A 25,069-nucleotide genomic window follows, 5' to 3' on the forward strand; every position below is an offset into this window, starting at 1 on the left:
TGAGGCCCCACCCCCAGCAGCCTCACCCTCGCAAGGAGGGTCTTGCCGGGCCCACCTCTCAACACCGGACGGCCTGAGTCCTGAGCTGGCGTGGAGTCTCTTCACCAGCTGCCCACCTACCCAGTGCGCAGAGAAAGCTCCAGACCGAGGGAAGCTCTCGCTCCGGGACCGCCAGCCTCCTCCTCCTCCTGGGCCAGGCAGCAAGACAGGGGGCAGGGTGGGCCCGTCCCCCCAGCAGGGGCCACCGCTGCTTGTCCGCTGGACAGCACCTTTCCCAGGTGTGATTGAGGAAGCTGTGCGGCTGCTCGGGGCCTCCCCTCTGCCGGGTGCACTGCCAGAACCTCCTGAGAGCGAGTCCCGAGCCTGGCCTGTGCACTGCAGCAGTCCCAGGGTCCCAAGTGGAGTCTGTGTGCAGAACGGGTGAATGCACGAAGGAGTGAATGGACCCACCCCACGGCCTCCAAGTCTCACACCTAACCAGTGAGGCACGGGTACTGTGATTATCATCTGTTTCACGGAAGAGGAAACTGAGGCACGGGGTTGTTGGCTTGTAGAATCTGTGGTGTCACTCTGGCAAGATGCATTTATAAAGTCCCTACTGTGTGCCCCGGGCTTCTGGGCTCACCTCACTGCTCCAGTGGGCCAGAGCAGGTGTACGGAAAGTGCTTTCCTGGGGTCAAGGTGAGGACTGGCTGGCCCCGGCGAGCACCTGGAGGCCAAGGCTATCCCCCGTCCCGCGTCACCACCACTCTGGGAATAGGAGAGCCTCGTCCTGGCCCAGCAGCACCCTCTGGCCTCCCAACAAGGGAGGGGGCAGACCCCGGGGCACCCACCTGGGTGACTTCCTAGCAGTGCACGTGGGCAGGCAGCTGCTGTGGGGCAGGAGGGGGGTGGTGACAGCACTGGGAGGACTAGGCCACCGAGCTACCTGAGGACAGCGTGCGCTCTCTGACTGGCCAGGCCACCCTCCCCGCCGTGTGCTGCTGGGGCACCCTCCACCACGCCCCTGCCTGTGAGCTGGGCCCACGTGGGAAAGGAGAGGCTGGAAGGTGGGAAGGTGGACCCAGGGCCACCTGCTCGCATGAGGCTGGCCTGGGCCGACCCCACAGGGAAGGCAGGGGCCGACGTGAGCAAGGAGTCGTGTGCAGTGCTGCTGAGGGCCATCATGTGGGGCCCTCCGTGGGTGAGAGACCAGCCAGGAGATACACTTGGGGAGGTGGAGGCAGGCCGTGCCTCCCATTTAGCAGATGGTGCCACTGAGGCCGAACCTCCAAGCCTAGCCTTGTGGCTAGCCCAGGGCATGCTGGGTCAGGGAGGAGGAGGCCAGTTCCAGACACACACACACAGCGCCGGGTGGTGGCTGCCCTGCACTGCCCCAGTCCCCACCACGCCCGGGCCAGCCAGTGCCCACCCCTACGTACACACACACAGCCCGTGGGGCAGGGCTTTCTGTCTCTGCGCTCGATCTTGGCCTTGCGGAGTGCTGGTGGACGTGGGTGTGGACACCAGCAGGGGCCCTGGCCAGCTGTGTCAGAGGGCATCAGTCTCTCCACTGTGCCTGGCCCTGGGTGTGACCTCAGTGTGCGGCCTGCTTCCGCCGCCATCCGGGTCCCCGTGCCCGGGTGCCCAGTTCTGTTCCAAGTACAGCCTGGCACCGCCGTCCTCGAACAGCCGCAGGGAGGTCAACTGTCCTCTCTTGGCCCGGCCGGCGGCGGGGAGGGGGCGCGGCCTGTCCCCCCTCCCACCCGCACTGACGGGAGTGCCGGGGCGGGAACCCGCCCTGCTGGAGGCCCCCATTGCCCCTGCCTGGTGCCAGCCGGCTGCCGGCTGCCGTGGAGGTGGGGGCGGGGGAGTGGGGGCCCGCCCCCCGGAGGTGGCAGAGTGATGGGAGGGACGCCCAGAGGTGGGACCCGGGAGATCACCTGTAAGAGGAGGTGGGGGGTCCCGCCCAGGAGGGGCCTCGCAGGCCAGGCAGGCAGTGCTGGCTCAGCCAAACCAGCGTCCCCGGAGAAAATCCCGGCCCTTTTACAGATGAGGAAACCAAGCCCACGATGGGCCTGGCCCTGCGCAACTGGCAAGAAATACCTGGGGCGGGGGGGGTCTTGTGCTGGACACTGGGTCTCGCTCACCGGCGCGGGCCAGGCTGCTGGCACTGGCTGCCTGAGCCAGGCGGCCCGGGGCTGCCGAGTGGGGGGCTGCCCAGTGGGGGGCTGCATCTCAGCTCATGTCCGCCGCTGGTAGCCTGGCTGAGGAGGAGCAGGCGGGGGGCGCAGTGGATGGGTGGGCAGCCGGGCACGGCGCTTTCCGGCGCATTCCCGGGGCTTACGGATGGTGTCTGTTGCTCTGTCAGCAAGCCCAGGGGTTGGCACTGACCCGCGCATCCCCATTCGAGGACTGCGGCCAGAGCTCTGGGAGGTCCTGTGGCTGGTCCAAGGGACCCAGCCAGCCAGCGGCGGAGCCTGATCCCAGCCAGAGCCTGAGCCGTCCTCTGCCCTCGGGGCCCTGGTAGTGCCGGGCGGCCCCTCCCCCCCCCAACCCGCTGCTTTGTCCTCCCTGCTCCTGGGCAGGAAGCCTCCAGCTGGGACCGGGGACTGGCCAGGGGCAGGGACTGCCCGGGCAGGCAGTGGGCAGTCTTGAGCCCTACCCCAACACCCCGAGGCCTCGGCAAGCATACACTGCAGGGCCCGAAGCCTGAAGTCTCTGGCCAGCCCTTCTCCCTGGGCACCGAGTGTCCTCCCAGCCTGGGAGAGGCCTTTCCTGAGGACGCCAGGGAGACAGAGGAGGGACATGGGGCCTCCCGGAGGAGGCATCTCTGAGCTGCATCTGGTCTTGGGGGACAGAACCCAGGGATGAGGGATTCTGGTGGCCTGAGGTCTTCCTGTGGCCCAGCAGAGCCCCTGTGGGCAGAGGCTGTGGCCAGGCGCGGGGCCTGCGGGCGGTCCAGCAGCCCCAGAGTCAAAGGCCACCCTGCCACGTGGGGGCCTCCGGTTCCTCACAGGCAACACAGGTCTGTACTTGTCACTGTCCTCCAGCGATCACTGTTGGAACTGGCTCAGCCACGGAAGGCAGCGGTGGCCGCCGCTGACCTCCTCACCCACCCCATGCCACCCTCCTGTGCTGAGGCAGGCGGGCGGCACCCGCCCCTCACGCCTCCGGCCACCAGGCGCTGGACCAGACCCCTGGGAGTGTCAGAGGGGACCAGCCCCCTCCAGGGACTCCCACTGGACCTGCCCTTCAAGCAGCTGGGGGAGTGGAGGCCTGGTGACAGCAGGAGGTGAGGGCAGACCCAGTCCCTGCCAGCTCCCAGCGCAGGTGGAAGCGAAAGCTCGGCTTCCTGGCGTGGGTGCCTCCACCCCTTCCTGTCCTTCCCCACCCAGCAAGCCATCAGCTGGGGTCAGGGGGACACCCAGACCACCCCAGCCCGGTCCCAGAACCTCCTCCCAGGGAACAGGGGCAGGGGAGTGATAGGGGACGGGCAGGGGTGGGGCAGGGGCAGCATCAGCAGTACCCCCCCCCCACCCCCCCGCACAGGCGTTTCCTGTTTGCCAAGTCCATCCCCCACACCAGGGCAGCCCTTTCTGTGGCTTCTTTCCTAACCCAGGAGGGTGGGACCCACGGAGGATGCAAACAGGCCCGGCCTGGGCTCTGTGTCTGACCTCACTCCCACCTGCCCCCAGATCCTGGTGGCATAGTGCCTGGCCTCCCTGGTGACCTGAGCTGAGCCCTGTTCCCTCTGAGATTTGGGGCCTTTTCTGTCTTTCTAATTATGACAAAGACCACATTCACCCCAGATGCAACTTCTGTTAGCATTCAGGCGTGTGTCTTGTGTGATATGTTTTATGGTTGAAATCCTACACAGTACGGCTTGGTGTCCTACTTCCTGTCTCTGTTTTTAATTCAACACTGCTGTGAAGGTCTTGGCGCCCACCCGCCTGCAAGCCGCCCCTTCTGTCTTATTGCTGGATGCTCCGGCGGCCCGGCCGGCCTCCTCACACACAGCGGGGCAATCAAGGTGAGGGCTTGGGAGGCATGGATCTTGCACCCCGTGCTGGGACTGCAGGCAGCAGCGGGTTGGAGCATGAGACAGAGGGGCGGGGACGGAGGCGGGGGGGGGGGGGGGGGGGGGGGGGGGGGCGCAGGCTGCGGGAGGACTCTGCCCCTTGGCCAAGGTCCTCTGCACTCTGTGCCTGCGGGTGGGCAGGTGATGGGCCGGCACTCTGCTGTTCCTCCTTCCCCAAGGCCCACCGTGCACTGGACCCCCACTAGGGATGAGCCCGAGGGCGGGTGACCCACCCAAGCCCCTTGGGGGCTTGCAGCCTGGTGGGTAAGGCGGTATGTGCCCGAGGCTCAGAAGGAACCAAGGTCTTGGAGGGCGGAGAATGGGATCAGCCTCAGGGGCTTCCCCAACCCTGCAGGGCCCCGGCTGCCCCTGGGCTCCGGGGGAATTGCCGCTGGAAACACAATCCAAGGGTTACCAGGCAGTGGAAAAATTCGGAGCTAAAAATACAGCGTGGCAGCCCCTGCCTCCAGTTCCGGAACCCCGCTCCTGCCATTTTACCCGCCCTCCCCAAGGAAGACAAGCTCGCTGTTTGCACCCCGCCCCCGCCCTCACTGGCTCTGGGCCCAGAAGCACCCCAGCCCTGGTGGGGATGTTGGCAGGGCCGCCCCTCTCACAGGTGCCCAAGTCCCCAGCCTGTGCCTTCCCAGGCCCTCGCGGCCCGCCCAGGGCCCCCAGCCCCTCCTCCAGCCCTCGCCGGGATCAAGGAGCAGAAGGCCAAACCCCCTCCTCCAGGGCGCCGAACTCCGGCACTTAGTGGAGTGCCGCACGCTGCTGGAAGCCCCCTCCCGCCCCTGGGCCCATGCAGGGGCCTCCCGGCAGCCGTGCCCAGGACATGGCTTGGTGCCCGGTGCCCGCCTCAGGAGGCTCTCCCGCTCAGGCTCGGTTTCCCTATTTGCATAGCAGGGGCTGGTCTCTGAGGTCGGGTGGGGGGGGGGGGGCAGCTCTGACCCTGCCCCCGCCCCCAGGCACACAGCTTGACAGACAGGCAGGGGCGGTGGCTTGCCGTGAGTCAGCACAGCTGCCCGGGCCTGTGGGCGCCGGGATGTAGGTGCGGGCAGAAAGGCAGATGGGTGCGCGAGGAGGGGCCAGGAGGACCAGCGTCCAGTCTCCTCCAGGTCCTCGAGTCAGCAGCGCGGGCCGTGAACGCGCGTGAGCCGTGGGCTCACCCAGGAGAGCTCGGAGAGAGACCCTGCCTTCGGGGGTCACAGTCTGCAGGGGGAGGCGTGGCCCCGCCCCAGTGGGAACCCCACGTTATTGGTAGAAAAACTCGAACGCTGGAGAATCTCGGGCGACATCACACTCCTGCGGGAGCCCCAGCGCCTTCCTCTGCGGAGTCCCTCTGGTGCAGGGCTGGGGGTGGGGGGGACGGACTGCCTGGGGAGGGGGCACCTCCCAGCTGCCCTAGGTCCAGGGTAAGGCCTCAGCCGCCGCCGGGGACTCGGGCCCTGGAGACCCTCGTGCTCTACGGCGGGCGGTGCTGGCAGCAAAAATTCTGCGAATGCAAATTCCTGTGCTGGCCCCGCCCCCGCGCTGGTGGGGGCCCCGAGAGCGCATTCCTGAGCGTGTGGCCCCGCCCCCGGCAGGCTGGCCACGCCCCGCCCGGCGGGCCTGCGTCTGGGAAGGTCCCTGCGACCCCGCCCTGTCTCGGCGCCGGGCCTGGCTGGGGGCCCGCCACTCAGCCCACGAGTCGGGCAGGGCCGGACGCCCGGGGACGGCGTTACGACAGCCACAGCGCTCCCGGGCGCTCGCCCTCCCCACCAGGTCCAGCTTCTCCCCTGGCAGCCCCGCAGCAAGCGTCACCGTACAGATGGAGAACAGAGGGGCAGAGGGACTTCCCCGCGGCACACAGCCAGCGAGCGAGCCCAGGAGCCTGGCTTCTGGCTCCCAGCGTGCTGCCTCCCACGCAGGTCCCCTCGCTGTCCTCCCGAATCCCTCTGGGGCTCGGGGCGGAAATGCTCAACCGCCACCCGGATGGGAACGAGCTGTTTATTCTGAGCCGCTTCAGGCAAAGAGTCGGTCACCACTCGCGTTTGTCAGGCTCGAGGCAGGCGGGAGGGTGGGAGCACTTCGTATTTTAGTTCCATGTATATATGTTCGCTGTTAGTGTGGACGTGCGTGTACAATGTATGCGTGCGGTGCATATTTTTTAAGCATTCATTTTTAAAAATTATTGTATTTAAATTTTTTATTGTATAATTATTTGTTATTATTAAAATTATTTATGTAAGTAATTTCTACACACAATGTGGAGCTCGAACTCACCACCTTAACTGAAATCAAGAGTCAGAGGCTCCTCTGACTGAGCCAGCCAGGCGCCCCACATCTATACTTCTTATATATAATTGTTGTCATGTGTGTGTAATATCATGTGCACACGTATGAGGTATTCACGTAGTACATACACGTTACACGATATATGCTTACTGGGCATGTGTAATATGCACATTAACGTACATGTGCAGCCTATGTACGTAGTATAGAATACATGCGTTAATTATCACTATGTAGTACATATAATATCTATGTGTATACGATGTATACGTGTAGTACATGGGTTCTGTAGCATGTATATGTTAATATGTGAAAGTATTTTCTATGTATAGAAAGCTTCGTTATAGGAAAAAGGGGGGCTCAGGGGCACCCGGGGGAGGGGCTGGGGGCCTGGGGAAGTGGGACAGCCCGCGTGATGGCTTGGGGAGTGCGCTCGGCTTTCTGGTTGGTCCTCAGGTGGACGTGGCAACAGAAACTGTGGAAGCCGTCATCCAGCCCTGGCCATGTGGGATACTGTCCCAGGATGGTTGTGCGTCAGAGATCGAGGTCCGACTTCCGGCAGGTCTGCCGTGGAGACAGCGGGCCTCCTCCTGGGCTGTGGCTACAGTTTGTGGGTCGGAGTTCTGTCCTGGTGTCTGGCCGCCGTCCATCCGTGTATTCAGGAGCTCGTCCTGAAGGGCAGTTGGAACATTTCTAGGGAGTCATCCTCCACCCAGGACCTAAGCAGGTGGGCCCTGGATGAGGCCAGGCAGCCTGGTGGCATCACAGAGGGAGAAAAGTCATCCCTACCCACAGCTGAGCTCACTCTCCTAGTTGGACGCCCTCTCCATACTGGGCCACAGCCCGGTGCCTCGTGGGGCATGGCCAGCTTGTGAAACTCAGCTCCGGGGCACACAGCTTAGGATCCTTCGTGGACAGGCAGGTGGATGGGCCGGTCACCTGCTGCTGTGGTCCCACCCACCCCACCCCCACAGGCCAAGGGAGCCCCCACAGGTGGGGTCCCTTGGGGTGGAGAGCCCGTGGCCGCCAGGAGCCCGGTGGGGCGCTCTGGGCCACGCAGGCTGGCTCTGAGAGGTTGTTTTCTGCATCTAGGGACCCCTGGGGCTCTTGGCCGGGGAAGATACTTAGGATGCTGGAGGCCTGGCCTGGGAGAGGTCATGTTCCAGCCACTCAGCCTGTGCCAGGGAAACAGGGACTTGGGCCAGTGAGGCGGGGGTGGGGGCGGGGAAGGCAGGGTCAGTCCCGACTGCGTCTTTAGGCAGCAGCACCCGAGGTGCGTGGCAGCGCGTGCAAAGGCCCCTCTGCTGTGCTCTTCGTGGTGGTGGGAGCGGCCCCCTCCCCTGCCACCAGGAGGCCGCCCAGGAGGGACCAGAGCCACAGCCGGCAGCGGTCAGCAGGGATGAGAAGCCAGGAGAGTGTGAGGGGCGGCCCTCGGCAGGGCCTGGAATGGGTGGGCAGAGGCAGCCGGAAGGTCTTGCGCATCTGGGTGAGTGGACGGTGAGGGAGGGGGTAAGAGGGCCGGGCTTGAGGGAGCAGGTGGGCTGTGCGGTCACAGGGAGGGCTGTAAGGGCTCCTGGGGGACGGTGACCGCCACCCGGCCACCCCCCTGCAAGGACACCGCACCCACTCCCTCTCAGGATGCCCCCAGTAGGCTGACGCAGAAATTCAGGCGAGGAAAGGAGGCTCAGACGGCTCAAGTGGCCGGTGGGCCCAGAGCCGTTCCTCACCCCCCCCCTCCGGCCGCCCCGCTGGGGGACCCCAGGGGCCTGTCGGGCAGTCAGCCAGGCAGGAGGATGAGGGGCTCGGTGGGGGTCTGGACCCACTGCAAACAGGTGGGGCTGCTGAAAGGCCAGGCCAGCCATGCCAGTGGGGGGAGGGGGGGCGCCCGGGAAGCACAAGGGACAATACCCAAGAGTCACCAAGGCAGAGGGGGCGGGAGGCCTCCAGCTGCACCACAGTGAGCACAGAGGGCCCAGAGCCAGGCCCGGGACAGGCCCCTGGGCTCTCGACCCCGCTCGGCCTGCATCTCCTACATATGACCTCAGATGGTCCGTGGGGTCTCCCCCCGACTTACCAGGTCCCGCAGCCCTGAGATCGAGGCCAGGCTGGACGGCCAGCCTCTCCCAGCCCCCCTCGGACTGGAGTGCAGTCTCACTCAGCCCTGCCCTTTCCAACGGGGGGGCGGTGGGCATGTGACTGCGCTTCTCTGGGTGCCTCCCCCGTTCCTCTCCTGTCAGGTGGGGGCGGTGGGGGGCCGGGGGGGCTGTGGCGTCCCCAGGCGCGAGGCGTGACGGTACAGCCGCGCTCTGGTCCTCGGGCTCCCTCTCGGCAGCCCCGGGCTGTCCTTCTCAGGCTCTAAATATAAAACCTGAGCCATACATGGTCGCGGAGAGCCTGGGCTGCCCCTGACTTTTGAGGCCGGTCCCCAGAGGCCGCGGTCCGGGACGGCGTCACCACCGAGGGGCCGGAGGAGGGGGGCTTGCCGGGGGTGGCGAGGGCGGAGGCACAGCCCGGCCTCTTTAGGGGAAAAGGTGTGTGTGAGGGGACATCCGGTGCTCCGTCCACATTGGTTGGCAAACGCAGGGCCGCGGAAGCCAGGGCCTGGCAGGCTGCTTCCCCGCAGGGAGGGCCCGCGATTGGGTGGGCACCGGGCATGACCCTCAAGTCAGCCCCTTCCCCGGCACACGCCTGAGGCCTGGAATTGCCCCGCTGTCCCTATCTGACCCTGTCCACTGGGCAGGGGAAGTGCCCCGGGACAAGATAAGGGAGCCCCGGAGACGCCACTTTTGTCCATCATCACCGCTGGGTCAGTGGTATTCCTGCCGGTGTAGCCGCCTCGAGGCCCTCGGGGGGGGGGGGGGGGACGCTGCTGTCAGCCCAGCCGCTGTGTCCAGGAGCGCCTGGCACGGAGGAAGCCCGGGGGCGGTGGCAGCCCAGACGGGACGAGGGTCAGCCCGCAGCGTCCCCCCCCCACCCCCGCAGGGCCAACCCGGCGGGCGGGCGGGCGGGGATACTGAGGCAGGGGACCCCGCCCGCACCAGCCCCGGCCTCTCCAGCGGTGGGGCACCCGGGGCGCGGAGTTGGGCTCGGGACTGACGCTCCCCTCCCTCCGGCCCTACAGTTCGGCAAGATGTCGGTGAAGGAGGGCGCGCAGCGCAAGTGGGCGGCGCTGAAAGAGAAGCTGGGGGCCCAGGACTCGGACCCCACGGAGGCCAACCTGGAGAGCGCCGACCCCGAGCTGTGCATCCGGCTGCTGCAGATGCCGTCCGTGGTCAACTACTCGGGGCTGCGCAAGCGTCTGGAGAGCAGCGACGGCGGCTGGATGGTGCAGTTCCTGGAGCAGAGCGGCCTGGACCTGCTGCTCGAGGCCCTGGCGCGCCTGTCCGGCCGCGGGGTGGCCCGCATCGCCGACGCCCTCCTGCAGCTCACCTGCATCAGCTGCGTGCGCGCCGTCCTGAACTCGCAGCGGGGCATCGAGTACATCCTCAGCAACCAGGCCTACGTGCGCCAGCTCTCCCTGGGTGAGCCGCGGGGCTGCCGGGAGGCCAGGCCGGCACAGACAGCCCCCTGGTAACTCTGCGGGAGGCTCCAGGCCCCGGAGGGCAGCGGGAGGGCTGGGGTCACAGGGGAGAACTCTGCTGGGCAGGCAGGGAGGGCTTCCCGGAGGAGGAACCGGGTTCGCATCGGCCCCAGGTCTGGGACGTCCAGGTGACCTTGGAGCCCTGGTCCTCCACCAGCCGCACCTGGTTGCCTGGTCTGTTCTGTGACCCTGCCCGGCCTTTCCGCCCAGCCCCACGCTTGTTGGGGCCCAACCCTCTTCCCCGGCTCTGCCTACACCACTCCCGCCACCCGCCACCCAGGTCCGGGCCCTGGCGGCTGGAGTCCCGCTTGCCTTCCACCTGGCTCCGAGCCCTTTGAGCCTCGCCGCCGGAACCCCAGCCCTTGCCGATGGCCTCTTCCTCCACCTTCCCCCACACCCCTGCCCCTGCCCATTCTGTGCCGTCTCCAACCACGTGGGGCTTCACCTCCAGCTCAGGCTGCTCTCTGCCTTTGTGTGCCTGCTGATTCCTTAAGTTCTTTTTTTTTTTTTTTTTAATGTTTATTTATTTTTGATAGGGGGAGAGAGAGAGAGAGACAGAGAGAGAGAGAGAGAGAGACAGAGCATGGGTGGGGGAGGGGCAGAGACAGAGGGAGACACAGAATCTGAAGCAGGCTCCGGGCTCTGAGCTGTCAGCACAGAGCCGGACGTGGGGCTCGAACCCACGAACCGCGAGATCATGACCCGAGCTGAAGTCGGACGCTTCACCGACTGAGCCACCCAGGCGCCCCTGACTCCTTAAGTTCTGACTCCCGCTCCCCTCCTCCAGGAAGTCTCCCAAGGCTGCGCCCAGGGTTGGTCTTCCACCCTTGAGAGCAACCTCAGGTGGCCCTTAGTGAGCAGGGATCACTGTGTGCCTCTTGCCTGCCAGGCTGTGCTGCTCCATGGCAGCACCCGGGCCCCACGATGCTTGGGGCTCCAGGAGGGGCCGGTGACGGGTGAGTCGGCCCGTGGGGTGGGCGAGTGCCCGTGTGGGTGAGCAAGCCACAGGCCACCTCGTTCCTGCCCTACCCAGCCTGGGCTTGGCTGTGCCCCCTGTGCCAGCTCGGGGGATGAGGTGGGAGGCAGGGGGCCATGAGGACGACGGGGCATCCCAGGCTGTCAAGCACAGTCGGTACTGAGTTTGATGGAAGCATGGGCTCCGCCCAGGGCCATGTGCCAGCGTGGCCCTCGGCAGATCCAACAGGGACCCCTCTCAGAACTGAGGCCCAGTCTAAGTGGACCCCCGCCTGCGGAGTCTGCCTCTCTGGTCCCAGAGGCGGGTCTGGGCACCTGGGGAGGCCAGCCCGGGAGGTGGCCGGTGTGCCGGTGCAGGGCGCCCTCTGGTGTCCACCTGCGGAAGTGTGAGTTCAGCTCAGACAGGCCGGGAGGGGGGGGGGGGGAGGGAACCAGCCGCCAGGAGGGGAGAGGGGGAGCCGGGCCTGGGGGCCTGGGCCCCCGCTGAGACTCCCCCACAATCCCCCGCCCCTCGGCAGCTCTGGACACGTCCAACGTGATGGTCAAGAAGCAGGTGTTTGAGCTGCTGGCTGCGTTGTGCATCTACTCGCCCGAAGGCCACATGCTGACCCTGGACGCCCTGGACCACTACAAGGTGAGCCTCGGGGGACCCTGGGGCCTCGGTGGGCCCGGGGCACGTGCTGACCCCTGCCCGCCCTGCAGACCGTGTGCAGCCAGCAGTACCGCTTCAGCGTCATCATGAATGAGCTCTCGGACAGCGACAACGTGCCCTATGTCGTCACCCTGCTCAGTGTGATCAATGCCATCATCCTGGGCCCCGAGGACCTCCGCACCCGCACCCAGCTGCGCGGGGAGTTCACTGGTAACCACCCGCCGCCCGCCCAAGGACCCCAGAGGAAGGCTCTGGGAAGCCGGCCCCCACCTGCCCCCCTCGGGGGACTCGGGGCCTCTCGGTGTTGACGCCCATCCCCAGCTCTGGTCCTACTAGTTGTGGGATGACCCCTTAGTGGGTGCGACCACGTGTCCCTCCAGAGTGTTCCTGGGCCCTTAGGAATGGCACCACCTTCTGGCCACCTTAGGAATGGCCCTTAGGAATAAGCCCACGGGGAGACCAGAGGAGAGGCATCAGAGGTGCAAGTGACCGGGGTCGGGGTGGGGGGGGCTGGTGGCAGCAGCCTCTGAGGCCTGCTGACTCCTCCTGTCCCTTCCCAGGGCTGCAGCTGCTGGACGTTCTGACACGTCTGCGGTGAGTCCCCTGCACCGTCCCCCAAAGCCAGGCTCGCCTTCCCCTGGGCCCCACACAGCACCTCCAGAGGGGCAGGAGAGGGCTTCTGCCACTGGACCCAGGCCGGGTGACAACGCAGTGTGCCAGACGGGCCACTCTGCGGGGTCTCCCTGCCTGGGGCCTTGGAGCTGCTCCTGGAGGCTAGGGTTGCCTCATGCAGTGCAGGACCCCTAGCTGAATAAGAGGGCTCCTTCCGTGTAAGTATATCCCAGATGTCGTATAGGATATACTTATGCCAAAGGTCACTAGTCGTTTATCTGAAATTCAAACTTATTTGGGTGCCGGGGAATCCACGTAGCAGAGAACCCCCATCCTGGGCCTTCTCAGGACCACTCTCCTGGGTGGGACCCCAGCCCCGGGATGCCAGCTGGGGAGTGGGGAGCCAGGGGGAGGAGCCTGGGCCTGTGGCTCTGCTGCTGAGCTGGCCTCAGGCTGAGGTGTGGCCACATGGGAAGCGTGGGCCACGCTGAGGGTCGTCCGTGCGTCTGTCCAGGGCCGGGGGAGGCTGGGGGGTGGGGGGGCAGCGGCCTCAGCCCATCCGGCCCCCTCGCCCCAGGGATCTGGAGGACGCCGACCTGCTGATCCAGTTGGAGGCCTTCGAGGAGGCCAAGGCCGAGGACGCGGAGGAGCTTCTGCGCATCTGCGGCGGCGTCGACATGAACAACCACCAGGAAGTCTTCACTTCTGTGTTTCACAAGGTGACGACCCCCGCGACTGTGGCCTGGGCGCCGGGGCTCGGACACAGCTGCCTTCCCAGCCCTGGTAGGCCCCACCCGCAGCGGAGCCGTGGGCCAGATGTGGAGACGCGAGGGAGCAGTGAGGGGTCAGGGGGCTGGAGAGGGGAGAACCCGGTGCCTGGCGGTAGGTCCGGGCTGTCACAGGCACAGAGCCAGGGCCCCAGGACCCAGGAGGACAGCATCGCAAAGGCCTGGGCTGCCCAGAGGGAGCTGGACTGTCCTGGGCCCCAGGACTGTCGCTGGCTACCGCCAAATGGCCTGAGGGGCCCCAGGACCAGCAAGAGGCCAGGAGGCTGATCTCTGGTCCAGCTCAGGCCCTCCCTGGCTGGGACCTTCTGTCCTTCAAAGAAACCGTGGCTCTCATCCAGGCGCGAGCGTCCCCAGGGGGCATCCAGAAACATCCAGAGACATGAGGGTTGCCACAGTGGGGCAGAGGGCACTATTGGCTTCACGGGGGCCGGACCAGCATCCCACAATGCACAAGGAAGCCCCCGCACGGAGAGTAGCCCCACCACAAATGTCACCGGTGCGACAGTCAGGGAACCGTGACCCCAGCTCATCACCGGGGCCCTGCAAGCCGTAGAGTGCTGATGGGGTGGACGTTCCCGGCAAGCTGAGGTGCTCCCGCTGACCCAGCCTCCGCCCCCCAGGTGAGCTGCTCCCCAGCGTCCGCCCAGCTGCTGTCCGTGCTGCAGGGCCTGCTGTACCTGGAGCCCACCCTGCCCTCCAGCCAGCTGCTCTGGGAGGCTCTGGAGAACCTGGTGAACCGGGCCGTGCTCCTGGCCAGTGATGGTGAGCAGGTGGGGCCCAGCGGGCACGGTGCCCACAGCCCTCACCCACCTCCCACCCTGACCCCTCCCCCCCCCCCCATGCCCGGCCAGCAGGGTCTCAGACCACTGCGGGAGGGTAGCCGCCCCCTGCCTGAGGGCAGTGGCCACGCCTGTCCCACCTCCCCCTACCCACCTCCTCCGGCCCTCGGCCCTGACCCCGGCACCCCCTCCCCAGTCCAGGAATGCACCCTGGAGGAGATGATGGAGCGGCTTCTGTCCGTCAAGGGGCGGCCACGCCCCAGCACCCTGACCAAGGCCCACAAGAGTGTCCAGGCTGACCTAGGCCAGGGTCGGAGGGGCAGCGTGCCCCAAAACAGCGGCGCCCCCAAGGCGGGGGTGGGGGGCCCGAGGCCCGAGGCGGACCTCAGCAGCCTGCACGCCGTCGAGGACCTGGTTGCTCCACAGCTGAAGGCCCCAGCACCCCCACCTGCACCTCCACTCCCTGGTCCCACCACGGGGCCCCCTCCCCCACCCCCCCCCACCTCCTCCTCCCCCCCCTCCCCCACTGCCAGGCCTGGGAGCCCCAGCGCCCCCACCTGCACCCCCACTCCCTGGCTCCACCGCCGGGCCCCCTCCTCCTCCCCCCCCTCCCCCACTGCCAGGCCTGGGGGCCCCACCCCCTCCACCACCCCCCCTGCCTGTCTCTGGCGGGGCCTTACCTCCTCCACCTCCACCGCTCCCGGGCACGGGGTGCCCGCCCCCACCCCCGCCGCCTGGCCTGGACGGGGGCCCCCCTCCACCCCCACCCCTGCCGGGTACCTCTGGCCCCTCTGCGGCGGGTGGCGTGGAGGAGGTCATCGTGGCCCACGTGGGCCCCAGCCTGGGCTCCTCCGCCTGGGTCCCAAGCCACCGGTGCGTGCACGCTCCCACTGTGCGCATGAAGAAACTCAACTGGCAGAAGCTGCCGTCCAACGTGGCGCAAGGTGAGCCCCCGCCCGGCTCTGACGTGGCGCGAGGTGAGGGCCCCCCAGGCTCCATGAGTGGCTTCCTGCCCGAGCGGGGGTGCCGGGCCCCGGTGGCCTGCGATACCGACTGGTAGTATGTGTGCTCACACCTGGGCCCCCGTGTCTCCCCCGCCCCCCCCCCCCAAGGGTGGACCAGGGCCATTTGATTTCTGTTCTGGACTCGGCTCCTGGGAGGTCTGGGCAGGGCGGGGCGGGAACGGGTCACAGGTCACCTGTGAAGGGCCTCTCTTCCCACGCGCACCCTTGCAAGCCGATGGGTGGCTCCGATGCCACAGCCCCACAGCGCCCAGGCCCCTGGGTGCCAATGCCCAGAGAAGGTCAAGGCCGGGGCCTCCTGCCAGCCGGGTCACGGGCACGTATGCGTCCGCATGCATACGGTGTGACAGCAACGGGGTGGGGAGGCCTCCCCCCGGGGGTGGGGGGGTGGAGGGCCTCCCCACCCCTCCCCTTCTCTCCCCTCCCCTCCCCCTCCGTCCGTCAAGCCGCTGGGTGGGTGGCTGGGCGCGAACCCGACCCGGGGCCCCTCGTCCACAGAGCACAGTTCCATGTGGGCCTCGCTGAGCAGCCTGGGGGCCGAGGTCGTGGAGCCGGACTTCTCCAGCATCGAGCGGCTCTTCTGCTTCCCCGAGGCCAAGCCCAAGGAGCAAGTGGCAGCCCCGGCCAGGAAGGAGCCCAAGGAGGTGGGGCCGGGCTGGGGCTCAGCCAGGGGCCTCTGCTGCTCCCCGGGCACCAACACCAGGGCGGGGGTGTTTTCCAGATCACTTTCCTGGACTCCAAGAAGAGCCTGAACCTCAACATCTTCCTGAAGCAGTTTCGATGGTGAGCGGCACAGGCGTCTCGGCCTCGCCCCTGCCCCGCCCCCTCGCCCGCACCTCCCGCTGGGCTCTGCGGCGCCCTCTGCAGGCCGCTCTGGGAACTGCACGTTCCGTCCCTGAGACCCAGACATCCGCGGGGAACCCCTCTGGTGGCTCCGGCTAGGGAGCTCCCTGGGGTGCCTGAGCCAGATGGCCCGTGTCGTGAACAGCCCCCCGGAAGGGGGAGGCGGAGGGTGCTCTGGCAGAGAGGGAGTGTGGTAGTCGGCCCTCGGCCTCCTTACTGTGCAGCCGAGGCAGGTGGTTTGCCTTCTCTGTGCCCCGGGTGTGACCAGCGGAGATGTCACAGGCCGAGGGCAGTCCCCGCCTGGCAGGGTCCCCGGGAGCCCACATGAGGCCCCTCTCCTCCCATCCCAACCACCCCCTCTCACCTGCAGCTCCAACGAGGACGTCACTGCGATGATCCGGGCTGGGGACACCACGAAATTTGACGTGGAAGTCCTCAAGCAACTCCTCAAGCTCCTCCCTGAGAAGCACGAGGTGAGTCAGGGAAAGAGACTTGCTAGTCCTGCCGGGGGCGGGGGGTGGGGGTTGGGGGGAAGGCTCCCGGCTCCCGGCTCGCGGAGTGTGCCGGATGGGAGGGGAGCCAGCGTGAGCGGCCCCGGTAAGCCGGTCCACACAGGTGCAGGCAGGGCAGGGGGCTTCCTGGGAGGGACGGGATCCGGAACACCAGGAGTGGTCTCCTGTCTGCAGGTTGAAAACCTGCGCGCATTCTCGGAGGATCGGACCAAGCTGGCCAACGCCGACCAGTTCTACCTCCTCCTGCTGGGCATTCCCTGGTGAGCGAGTGGGGGAGGGGTAGAGGGGAGGGGAGAGGGGCTGTGCAGGCCGTTCCCTCAGGACTCCGTGAGGAGCGCCACACGGGTCACTCGCGCAGCCGCCCGCTCTGAGAGCCAGGGGTGCCCCGCAGGGAGGCGGCCGCCCTCCGGTGCAGCGGAGCTGGTCCGAAGTGCCATCTCTGGGCCCTGCCCCGGTCCTGCTGAGGCCCAGGAGCGCGTGTTGGAGCGCCAGGCCGTGGGACCCCTCCCCGAGCTCTGTGCCTCAGTCCCCGGCCGTGCCCACCCGCAGGTGGGGGGCCCCCGTCCCTGATCTCCCACTCTGTCCCCAGCTACCAGCTGCGGGTGGAGTGCATGTTGCTGTGTGAGGGCACGGCCGTCGTGCTGGACGTGGTGCAGCCCAAGGCCCAGCTGGTGCTGGCCGCCTGCGACAGTGAGTGGGGGCGGGGCGCTCGGCACCAGGAGAGGGAGCGGTCGCCCGCCAGAGACGCACGCAGTCGTGCGCACACAGACACAGGCACGCGTGCGTTTGCGGGTACACACGTACGTGTGCACGTATACACGCACGCACACGCGCAGAGGCACACACGTGTGCACAGACTCGCCGCGTTCTCCAGATGAGGGATCAGCAGGAATACACCACAGCCACAGGGCAGAGACACGCGCGGTGGCCCCCCTACTCCCTTCTTGGCCACGGGGCCAGAAGGGCCACCCTCCCCGACGCCCCAAGGGACGGTTAGCTGAGAACCAGGGAGGTCACAGCTACGACCTTCTAGAAGGTTCCTCTCAGCACCCTCATCCACAGAAGGGGGCAGGGGTCATCTGCCCCAGGGTCGTGAGGGTTCGGTGAGAACGCTGGCGGACCCTGCTCCCCGAGCCCCGGGGGCTGTCCGCGCTGGGATTGCAGCCCAGCCCGGGAGGGAGCGTGGGGGAGGGGACCGAGGGGTGCTGCCCCCACGCCGCAGCCTCAGACGCCCCGCGGCACCCGCCCCTCCCTCTGCCCTGGCGCCCTCCCGCAGGCCTGCTCACCAGCCACCAGCTGCCCGTCTTCTGCCGGCTGATCCTGAAGATAGGAAACTTCCTCAACTATGTAAGTGCGCTGCGCTCCCGGCCGCACCCCCGGCCCCAGGAGGCAGGACGCTCACTCCCCACCCCCGCAGGGCAGCCACACGGGGGACGCGGACGGCTTCAAGATCAGCACGCTGCTGAAGCTCACGGAGACCAAGTCCCAGCAGAGCCGCGTGACGCTGCTGCACCACGTGCTGGAGGTGCGCCCGCGGGGCGGCCCGGGGGCCCGGGCGGGGTCACGGCGGCGCTCACCGGACGCGTTCTGTTGCAGGAGGTGGAGAAAAACCACCCGGACCTCCTGCAGCTTCCGAGGGACCTGGAGCAGCCCTCCCAGGCAGCGGGGTACGTGCCCCCCACCCGCCTCGCCCACGCCGGGACCCCCACCCCTGGTCCTGACCAGTAAGGCGGCCGGACCAGGCCGGGCCCCCAGATGCCCGTGGGACCCTCGCTTTCGGCCTGGGATAGGACCTCGGGTCTATCATGGCCTGATGGCCTGTCCCCAGATGATTTAGGGGAGGAAACGGAGGCCACGAAAGGGAGGGAGTGACCTGGTCGTGGCCACACCAGGGGCTAGTGCGACACCACCCTTCATAAGGTTGACCCCCACAGCAGCCCGGGAGCAAGGCCCATTGCACAGATGGCAAAACCGAGGCCCGGGGAAGTGGGGCTGCATCCACCTGGGTCACTCGGCCCAGAGGGGCAGCCCTGGGGAGGGTGGCCCGGGCCTTCCAACACCGGGCACACGCCGCTATGGGAGGTCCTCAGGTCCCAGAGCTGCAGAACCTTTCTCGGAGGGTCAGACTAGGAGGATGGGCCGAGGCTTTGGGGGTCGCTGTCCTGACACATCCCCCCAGCACCGCTTGGCCCTTCCCAGAGCCCTGATGTGCTTCCAGAGCCTGTGGGTGTACGCGGTGAGGGCCCCCAGTGACCCCACGGGCGTGCAGGGTGAGGCCCCCACCGACTCCACGAGACTGGACCTCAGCTGTCACCTGACCCCAGCGCACTCTCGGGTACTTTTCAGGATCAACCTTGAGCTCATCCGCTCGGAGTCCAGCACCAACCTGAAGAAGCTTCTGGAAATGGAGAGGAAGGTGTCCTCCTGCATCCCTGAGGTGCAGGAGCAGTACGCCCAGCGCCTCCAGGCGAGCAGGGCTGGGCTCGGGGAGCAGTGGCCCGGTGGCGTCCAGGGGCGGGCCCCTCCAGCCAGTGGGCCGGTCCGGGAGGGTGGAGCGGGCAGGGCCGGGTGAGTGTGGGGCCAGGTCAAGGGGCCCCGCGACAGGGCGGCGCTGCTGTCCCTGGTCCCGAGGCAGCTCCTTTCCCCGGGGGCCGCGGTACCCAGTTGTCTGGTCCCACTGAGAAACCACTGCCTGTGGGGGCCCGTGCCGGCGGCCATCACCCTCCCGGGCTGTGTCCCTGTGACGGCAGGTGCCCCCCCCCCCAAAGGGGCCCTCCCAGGGCCGTGACCGTGTGCCCACGCCCCCAGGCCAGCATCGAGGCCTCCCGGGCGCTGGACGAGGTGTTCCAGGCCATCGAGCAGAAGAAGCTGCAGCTGGCCAGCTACCTGTGTGAGGATGCTCAGCAGCTCTCCCTGGAAGACACGTTCAGCACCATGAAGGCCTTCCGGAACCTCTTCCTCCGCGCCCTGAAGGTGGGCCCGCAGCCCCTTGCGGACCTCAGGCGGGACGGCCGCCGAGGGCTGGGGTCACGGGCTCCGTGTTGGTCCCGCGCAGGACAACAAGGACCGGAAGGAGCAGGCGGCGAAGGCGGAGAGGAGGAAGCAGCAGCTGGCCGAGGAGGAAGCGTGCAGGCCGCGGGGCGAGGATGGGAAGCCCGGTGAGGCCAGGGGCCCGGGGAGCCCCCGCGGGGCCGCGCCTGCGTCTGGCCCACGCTCCTCCCTGCCCTGGAGACCCGGCGGCACCTCCCACGCCTCCAGGCTCCAGGTCCCCTGGGCGGGCTCGGGGGGCCCCACGAGCTGCGTCTCTGAGGGTCCCTGGGGCTTCTCAGTCAGGAGGGGAGTCGGGAAGCAAGAGGACGTGTGTGTCATCGATGCCCTGCTGGCCGACATCAGGAAGGGTTTCCAGCTGCGCAAGACGGCCCGTGGCCGAGGGGACGCGGAGGGGGGCAGCAAGGCGGCTGCCGGAGACCCCCTGAGGGACAAGGCGCCTGGTGAGACCCTCTCCCACCTCCTCATCGCCATTTCCCGCCCTCCTCGCTGCCCGGAGCCTCCCCTCCTCCAGGAAGCCCTCATCTCCCTTGCCGTGGGAGGTGGGGCCAGAGGAGCGGCTCACCCTTCTGGTGCTGGGGTGTCTCTGCCACGACAGAGGGCTCCCCGCGGGTGTGACAGCCCCCAGGCGGGCCTTTGACATCCGTCCCTGGGGCTCAGGGGTGCCGAGGGGGGCGGGGTGGGGCGGGGCGCTGCACTCCATTCTGCGTGGCTGCCACGGGGGCTGAGGGACAGGGGTGAAGTAGGCCCACACCCCGGGGCGGACAGTGGATGCCGAGGGCTGTTCTCCGGGAACCCCCACCTGGAGGCCGCCGGGGACGCCTCCTGGGGCAGCGGGTGCTGCGCAACGGGGACGTTCCGCTAGAAGCAGATACGGAGGGAGGCCCCCCGCTCCAGCACACCCTAAGTGGGGGCACCGTCGGGCTGGCCTGGGAGTTGGGCCCCACCCTCAGCGGCCATGTCCTGTGTCCACAGCGGCCACCAGAGACCCTGCAGGAGACACCAGCCACCCCGCCTCTGAGCCCCACGGCAGGGACCGCGTGGATGCCACGGCCCCCGGCCCGAAGCCCACTGCCGACCCATCGGAGGAGGAGGGGCCCGGGCCCCTGGGGAGGCGTTCTTCCTGGTACACCGACGCCAGTGATTTCCTGGCCGCAGAGGCCCCCCAGGCCCCCCAGCCCTCTGCGGGGGCCTGGCCGGTGGTGCTGGGAGGGGCTCAGGCCCTAAAGCCTCTCAGGCTCTCTGGTGACAAGCCCCCTGGGGCCACGGGGTCGAGCCAAGATGCTGAAGACCCCGCAGGCCCTCGGGACGCCTGCCTGGCCGAGGCCGACAGCACCGTCCGCAGGCCGGAGGCTACAGGCCCGCGTGGCCACGGTGCCACAGGCCCCGGCGTGGCTGGGGACGGGGACGGGGACCAGGAGGACACAGCCCCGGATTCTGCACTGGACACGTCCTTGGACAGGTCCTTCTCAGAGGACGCAGCGATGGATTCCTCAGGGTCCGGCACCCTCCCCAGGACCCGGGAGCGAGCCTCAAAGGGGACGGGCAAGCGAAGGAAGAAGCGCCCCTCAAGGAACCAGGAAGGTAACTTGGGGCTCCCCTCCCATCATCCTTTGTGCCCCAGAAGCAGGGCACCTGGGCGGGCAGGTCACACAGGGCCTGGGGGCACTGGCATGGGGTCAGAGCTCATCCGTCCCACGCCAGAGCCCTGAGTCTCTCTCTGCAGCGGGCGAGTGGCCCTCATCCCCCGCCCCCCCCCCAGAGCGTCCCCACGGCCTGGGGGAAGGAGGCCACGGCCCCACCTTCCGCGGGCAGGAAGGGCGACTGTGGGGCCGCTGCTGAGTGGCCGTGCCCCTGGCCCACTGGCAACCGCTTCGCGCGACCTCAGGCAGGGAGTGGCAGGTGGGGCCGTCAGCCAGGGGCCGCCTGAGGCCCGGCCGTGTTTGGCTCGGCGTCCAGCTCCCAGCTCAGGGTGGGTCAGGAATAAGCCGTTGAGTGCGTTTCTCTTATTTGGAAGCAGAGGTTGCCCCTGACTCTGACGATAATAAAACAAAAAGACTCTGTGTGATTCAGTGAGGTACGTACCCCGCCTGGCGCCTGCACTAACGGTGAGCAGAGGCGGGGCCTGGGCCCGGCCGCTCCTGGACGCTAACCCGCTCCCTGCAGCCCCCCCACCCCCGCCAGGCCTGACAGCAAGCCCCCCTGCCTCCTCTGCCGCTGGTGGTGGGACCTGCCAGCCCTCCGCCTCGCCCCCCCTCTCGGGAAGGGCGGGAGCCATGCCTCGCTTAGCTGGTGTCCCCGCTGCGGCCGGGTGCGACCTCAGAGCTGTGCGCCCAGCAGAGGGGTCTCAAGAGGGCGGGGTGGACAAGACCAAGTCGGGTGCCCTCCGGGAAGCAGGGCCACTGGGTCTCTGTCCCGACCAGCCTAGCTGACCGTGGGGTTTACTGACTCCCAGCCTCCGGGTGAGACCCTCCACAGGGCACACCCCAGCCCTCCTCTGGCCCTGGTCCGGCCACACGTCATCCTGGGGGGCAGTGAGTGACAGGCCCTCTCCAGGGAGCGGGCGGGCCTCCCCTCCCTGGCCAGGTCCTGGAGGCCATGAATGGGTCGATAGGCACCTCCTGGGTCGATAGCACCAGGACCCCCGAGTATGGGCAGGACCGTCCGTGTCTCTGATGTGGCCCAGCAGGCTCACAGACGCAGACGGACAGGCCTGGGGTCCCTGCTGCGCTCTGGACTGTGTCAGTGGGTGCCGATCTGGTGTGTCACGATGGGGGGGGGCCGTCTGGTTCTCCCCACACCTGCAGCCTTGCTGGGGCCGGCTCGGCTCCCGGCTCCGGGGCTTAGGCCTCAGCTGGCGCCCAGAGGAAGTCAGGGGCTCCCGTCTTTACGGTTTATCCTCACTGTCGGGGACAGCCTTCCGCCTGTCTGCTCCCGGGGTTACTTTCTGAGCGGGGCTGGCGTGTCCTTTACGAGCCGGGTCTGCCCCCGCTGCCGGCCCCAGGTGTAGGGGACAAGTGGGCCGTGTGGTCCGTGGGTTGGCCTGCGGCTACATGTGCCCACTGCCCAGTGAAAGGCCGGGGTGCTCCCTCTGCTGCCACACAGCCCTCCCCAGGTCCCCCCGTCCCCGGGGGGGCGGGGCGGGGACAGGAGGCAGGAATCCCAGCCTCCTCATCTCCTCGAGATTTTATTTGCAAAAACGTCAACCCGACAGGAAGTTTGCAAGATCATAATGAACACCGCCCACCCTTCACCCCGAAATGGCAAAATCTTGCAAAAAATAGCAAAGTTATCAGCATTTGCTGCCAACTTTGAGCATTGCTCTCAACTTTATGAAACAATTTGAAAGTTCTAGACATCATAACGCTTGGCCCCTGAACCTGACCTCAGGGGTCTCCTGAGAGCAAGGCTCTTCTCCCCCCCACCGCCCCAGGACAAGTCAGGGTCTGTCATGTGCAACCCCAGGCAGGTGTCCCCAGGCAGGCCTGTCGTACTGTTCACAGTTGTTTGGACTTTTTGGAAATGAGGTCCTACCCAGGACCAGGCATCCAGCCTCCGTCTGTCTTGTGTGGCTCTGGGATTGTGGTTGTGGAAGACACCTTCACTCCAGGTGTTTCCCCTTGCCCCCGGCCCACCTGGTTCCCTATGGTGTTTGGGCAGGAATTCTGCACACGGGACGTGGGTCCCCCCGCCGATCCCCAGCACCCCAGGAGAGCTCGGGGCCATTTGCCCTGTGGTCAGTGACCTTCACATCAATTACCTGGTGAAGGTGGTGATTTTGAGAGACCCCTGCTGTGTGGTGCCCTGGGCGCCCCCCCCTCCCCGGCCCTGTGTCCTGGCACCCCGCAGTGGGGCTGGGATAGAAACCGTGCTCTGAATGACTTTTTTCTTAAGATTATTTTTTTTGACTTTTTAATGTTTATTTTTAAGAGAGAGAGAGAGCGTGAGCGACTGGGGGAGGGGCAGAGAGAGAGGGAGACCCAGAATCCGAAGCAGGCGCCAGGCTCCGAGCTGTCGGCACAGAGCCCGGCACGGGGCTCGAACCCACGAGCTGTCAGAGCGTGACCTGAGCTGAAGTCGGGCCCTTAACCGGCTGAGCCGCCCAGGCGCCCCTTTCTTGAGATTACTTTTTTAATGTTTATTGTTGAGCCAGAGAGAGAGAAAGCACTCGAGTGCGTGCATGGGAGAGGGGCAGAGGGAGAGAGGGAGAGAGGATCCCAAGGCTCTGAGGCTCTGAGCTGTCATAACAGATCATGACCTGAGCCCAAATCAAGAGTCGGACTCCTGAGCCGCCCAGGCGCTCCACTTTGAATGACTTCCGACCTTTCTGCCCCATCTTTCTCAAGCATGCTCTCCAAACCCAAGTCTGCTGCAGACGCTCGGGGGGCCTGGGACGGGCCTGGCTCTGGTGTGGCCGGGGTGGGGGGAGGGGCGTCGGGCGGGGTGCCAAGAGAGGGCCCCTGGACCAGAGGGCTTTAGTGGGCAGGGGACCTTGCAGGGCCAGTTGAGGGGGCATGCAGGTGGCAGGAACTGTCCAGGTGGGGACCGCGTAAGGGAGCAGGAGGGACACCGCTGGGGAAGCGCCGGGAGAGACAGCGGTGCCGGGGACCGGTGAGGGCAGACCGTGTGCTACGGGCCCAGGTCCGGCCTGGACGGGTGGGCAGGAGCCAGCTGGCTGGGGGGCAGCCCAGCATCTTGCACCCGGAAGAGTCCTGCTGTGCAGGAGCGAGGGCCCAGGGTCAGAGCGGACCCAGAGACAGTAGGCCCACCGGGCAGTGGTGATGGGACAGCAGGAGCCTGGGGACCCCGACGCAGGTGCCTCGGCGCTGTCCCCGGCAGGTCTGCTCCTAATGATGCTTTCCTCTCGCCCCCCACAGGCCTCGGCCGTAAGCCCAAAGCCAAGTGAGCGTGCCCGCTGCCGGCCTCCACACAGCCGTGGGCCGCCAGACGTGTGGTTGAGCGGGGCTCCTCCGGGGCCAGGCTGGGACTGGGCCCCTGGGAAACCAAAACTCTGTGCCTTACCCTCCGGGGCCGTGGGCCTCCCGGAGCTTCCTGGGGCGTTCTGGCCGAGACCCCAGCAGGCACCAGAGCCCAGCCCCCCGCACGCCCCAGCCCCCTCGTGGTCCGCTTGCCGAATGCCGATGCCCACGCCCACGCCGGCGCCCGCATGCTCCCCAGCACCTGCCCGCAGGGGTGAGGGGCAGTGGCTGTGTCCCCAGGGCACCTTGAAGCTTGCGCCCTGCCCTCCGGCCACCTGGTGCCCAGATGCTTCTGGAGACAGGCCCTCGCGGACCTCTCCCTGCAGAGCCGTGGGAGCCCCCGCCCGCTGCCTCCTTACCGAGCCTCAGTCCCTCGCTCCCCGCTCTGCCCCCCAACCTGCTTCGCCAGGCGGGAGCAGAGAGTGGTTTTTCACTGAGATAGGGTTGTTCATGCATTCCTGCTGTCCTGCGGTAGCTGAGTTGGGTACAGGTGGGTGGGAGGACCCTGGGGCCTTGGGTAGGGGCAGGCTGGCCAGCATTGCCACAGATACGCCGTGGTCCCCCTACTCGGCAGACAGGATCCACACCGGGCACGCCCAGCCCTGGGGGCGGGAGGGCATCTGTTCTCACTGCCCCCGCCAGGCCCTCGCCACCCTGTCGACAGTGACCCAGCCTGCAGCCGCCGCTGCCTCCGGCGGGGTCGGGCGCGCCCCCCGCCGGGCCGAGAGGAGACCCAGGGCCCACCCCGGGAGGGCCAGCCTGCCTGCGCCCCCACACCCGCCCCAGGTGTGCCCTGCCACCCAGGCTGGCATCTGGAGAGCCTCAGACCAATAAACAATAAAGAGCAGAGCCAGCCCAGCGAGGGCCACGTGGTTTCAAGAAGCTGTGAGCGAACGTGCAGGGGCTGGACGGTGCCCGGAGGGGTCTGCCCTCCAGCAGCTGTGATGC

At 67.3% G+C, this 25,069-nt stretch overlaps 1 protein-coding gene across 1 annotated transcript; it reads left to right on the forward strand.

The window, feature by feature from the left end:
• Window positions 1-3,918: 3,918 nt before the first annotated feature.
• On the forward strand, window positions 3,919-24,979 carry INF2 (inverted formin 2). Its single transcript, XM_045060623.1, is given in 23 exon segments — window positions 3,919-4,012; window positions 9,453-9,852; window positions 11,405-11,520; window positions 11,589-11,748; window positions 12,099-12,132; window positions 12,728-12,869; window positions 13,559-13,700; window positions 13,914-14,214; window positions 14,216-14,661; window positions 15,238-15,383; window positions 15,461-15,522; window positions 15,953-16,055; window positions 16,269-16,354; window positions 16,684-16,784; window positions 17,371-17,441; window positions 17,512-17,619; window positions 17,691-17,761; window positions 18,441-18,561; window positions 18,903-19,067; window positions 19,150-19,252; window positions 19,424-19,585; window positions 20,118-20,726; window positions 24,020-24,979. Coding segments are annotated over 22 exon segments (3,669 nt in total). The 5' UTR covers window positions 3,919-4,012; window positions 9,453-9,461; the 3' UTR covers window positions 24,049-24,979.
• The last annotated feature ends 90 nt before the right edge of the window (window positions 24,980-25,069 follow it).

Source organism: Felis catus, chromosome B3 (assembly GCF_018350175.1).
Source record: "Felis catus isolate Fca126 chromosome B3, F.catus_Fca126_mat1.0, whole genome shotgun sequence".
NCBI lineage: Eukaryota > Metazoa > Chordata > Mammalia > Carnivora > Felidae > Felis > Felis catus.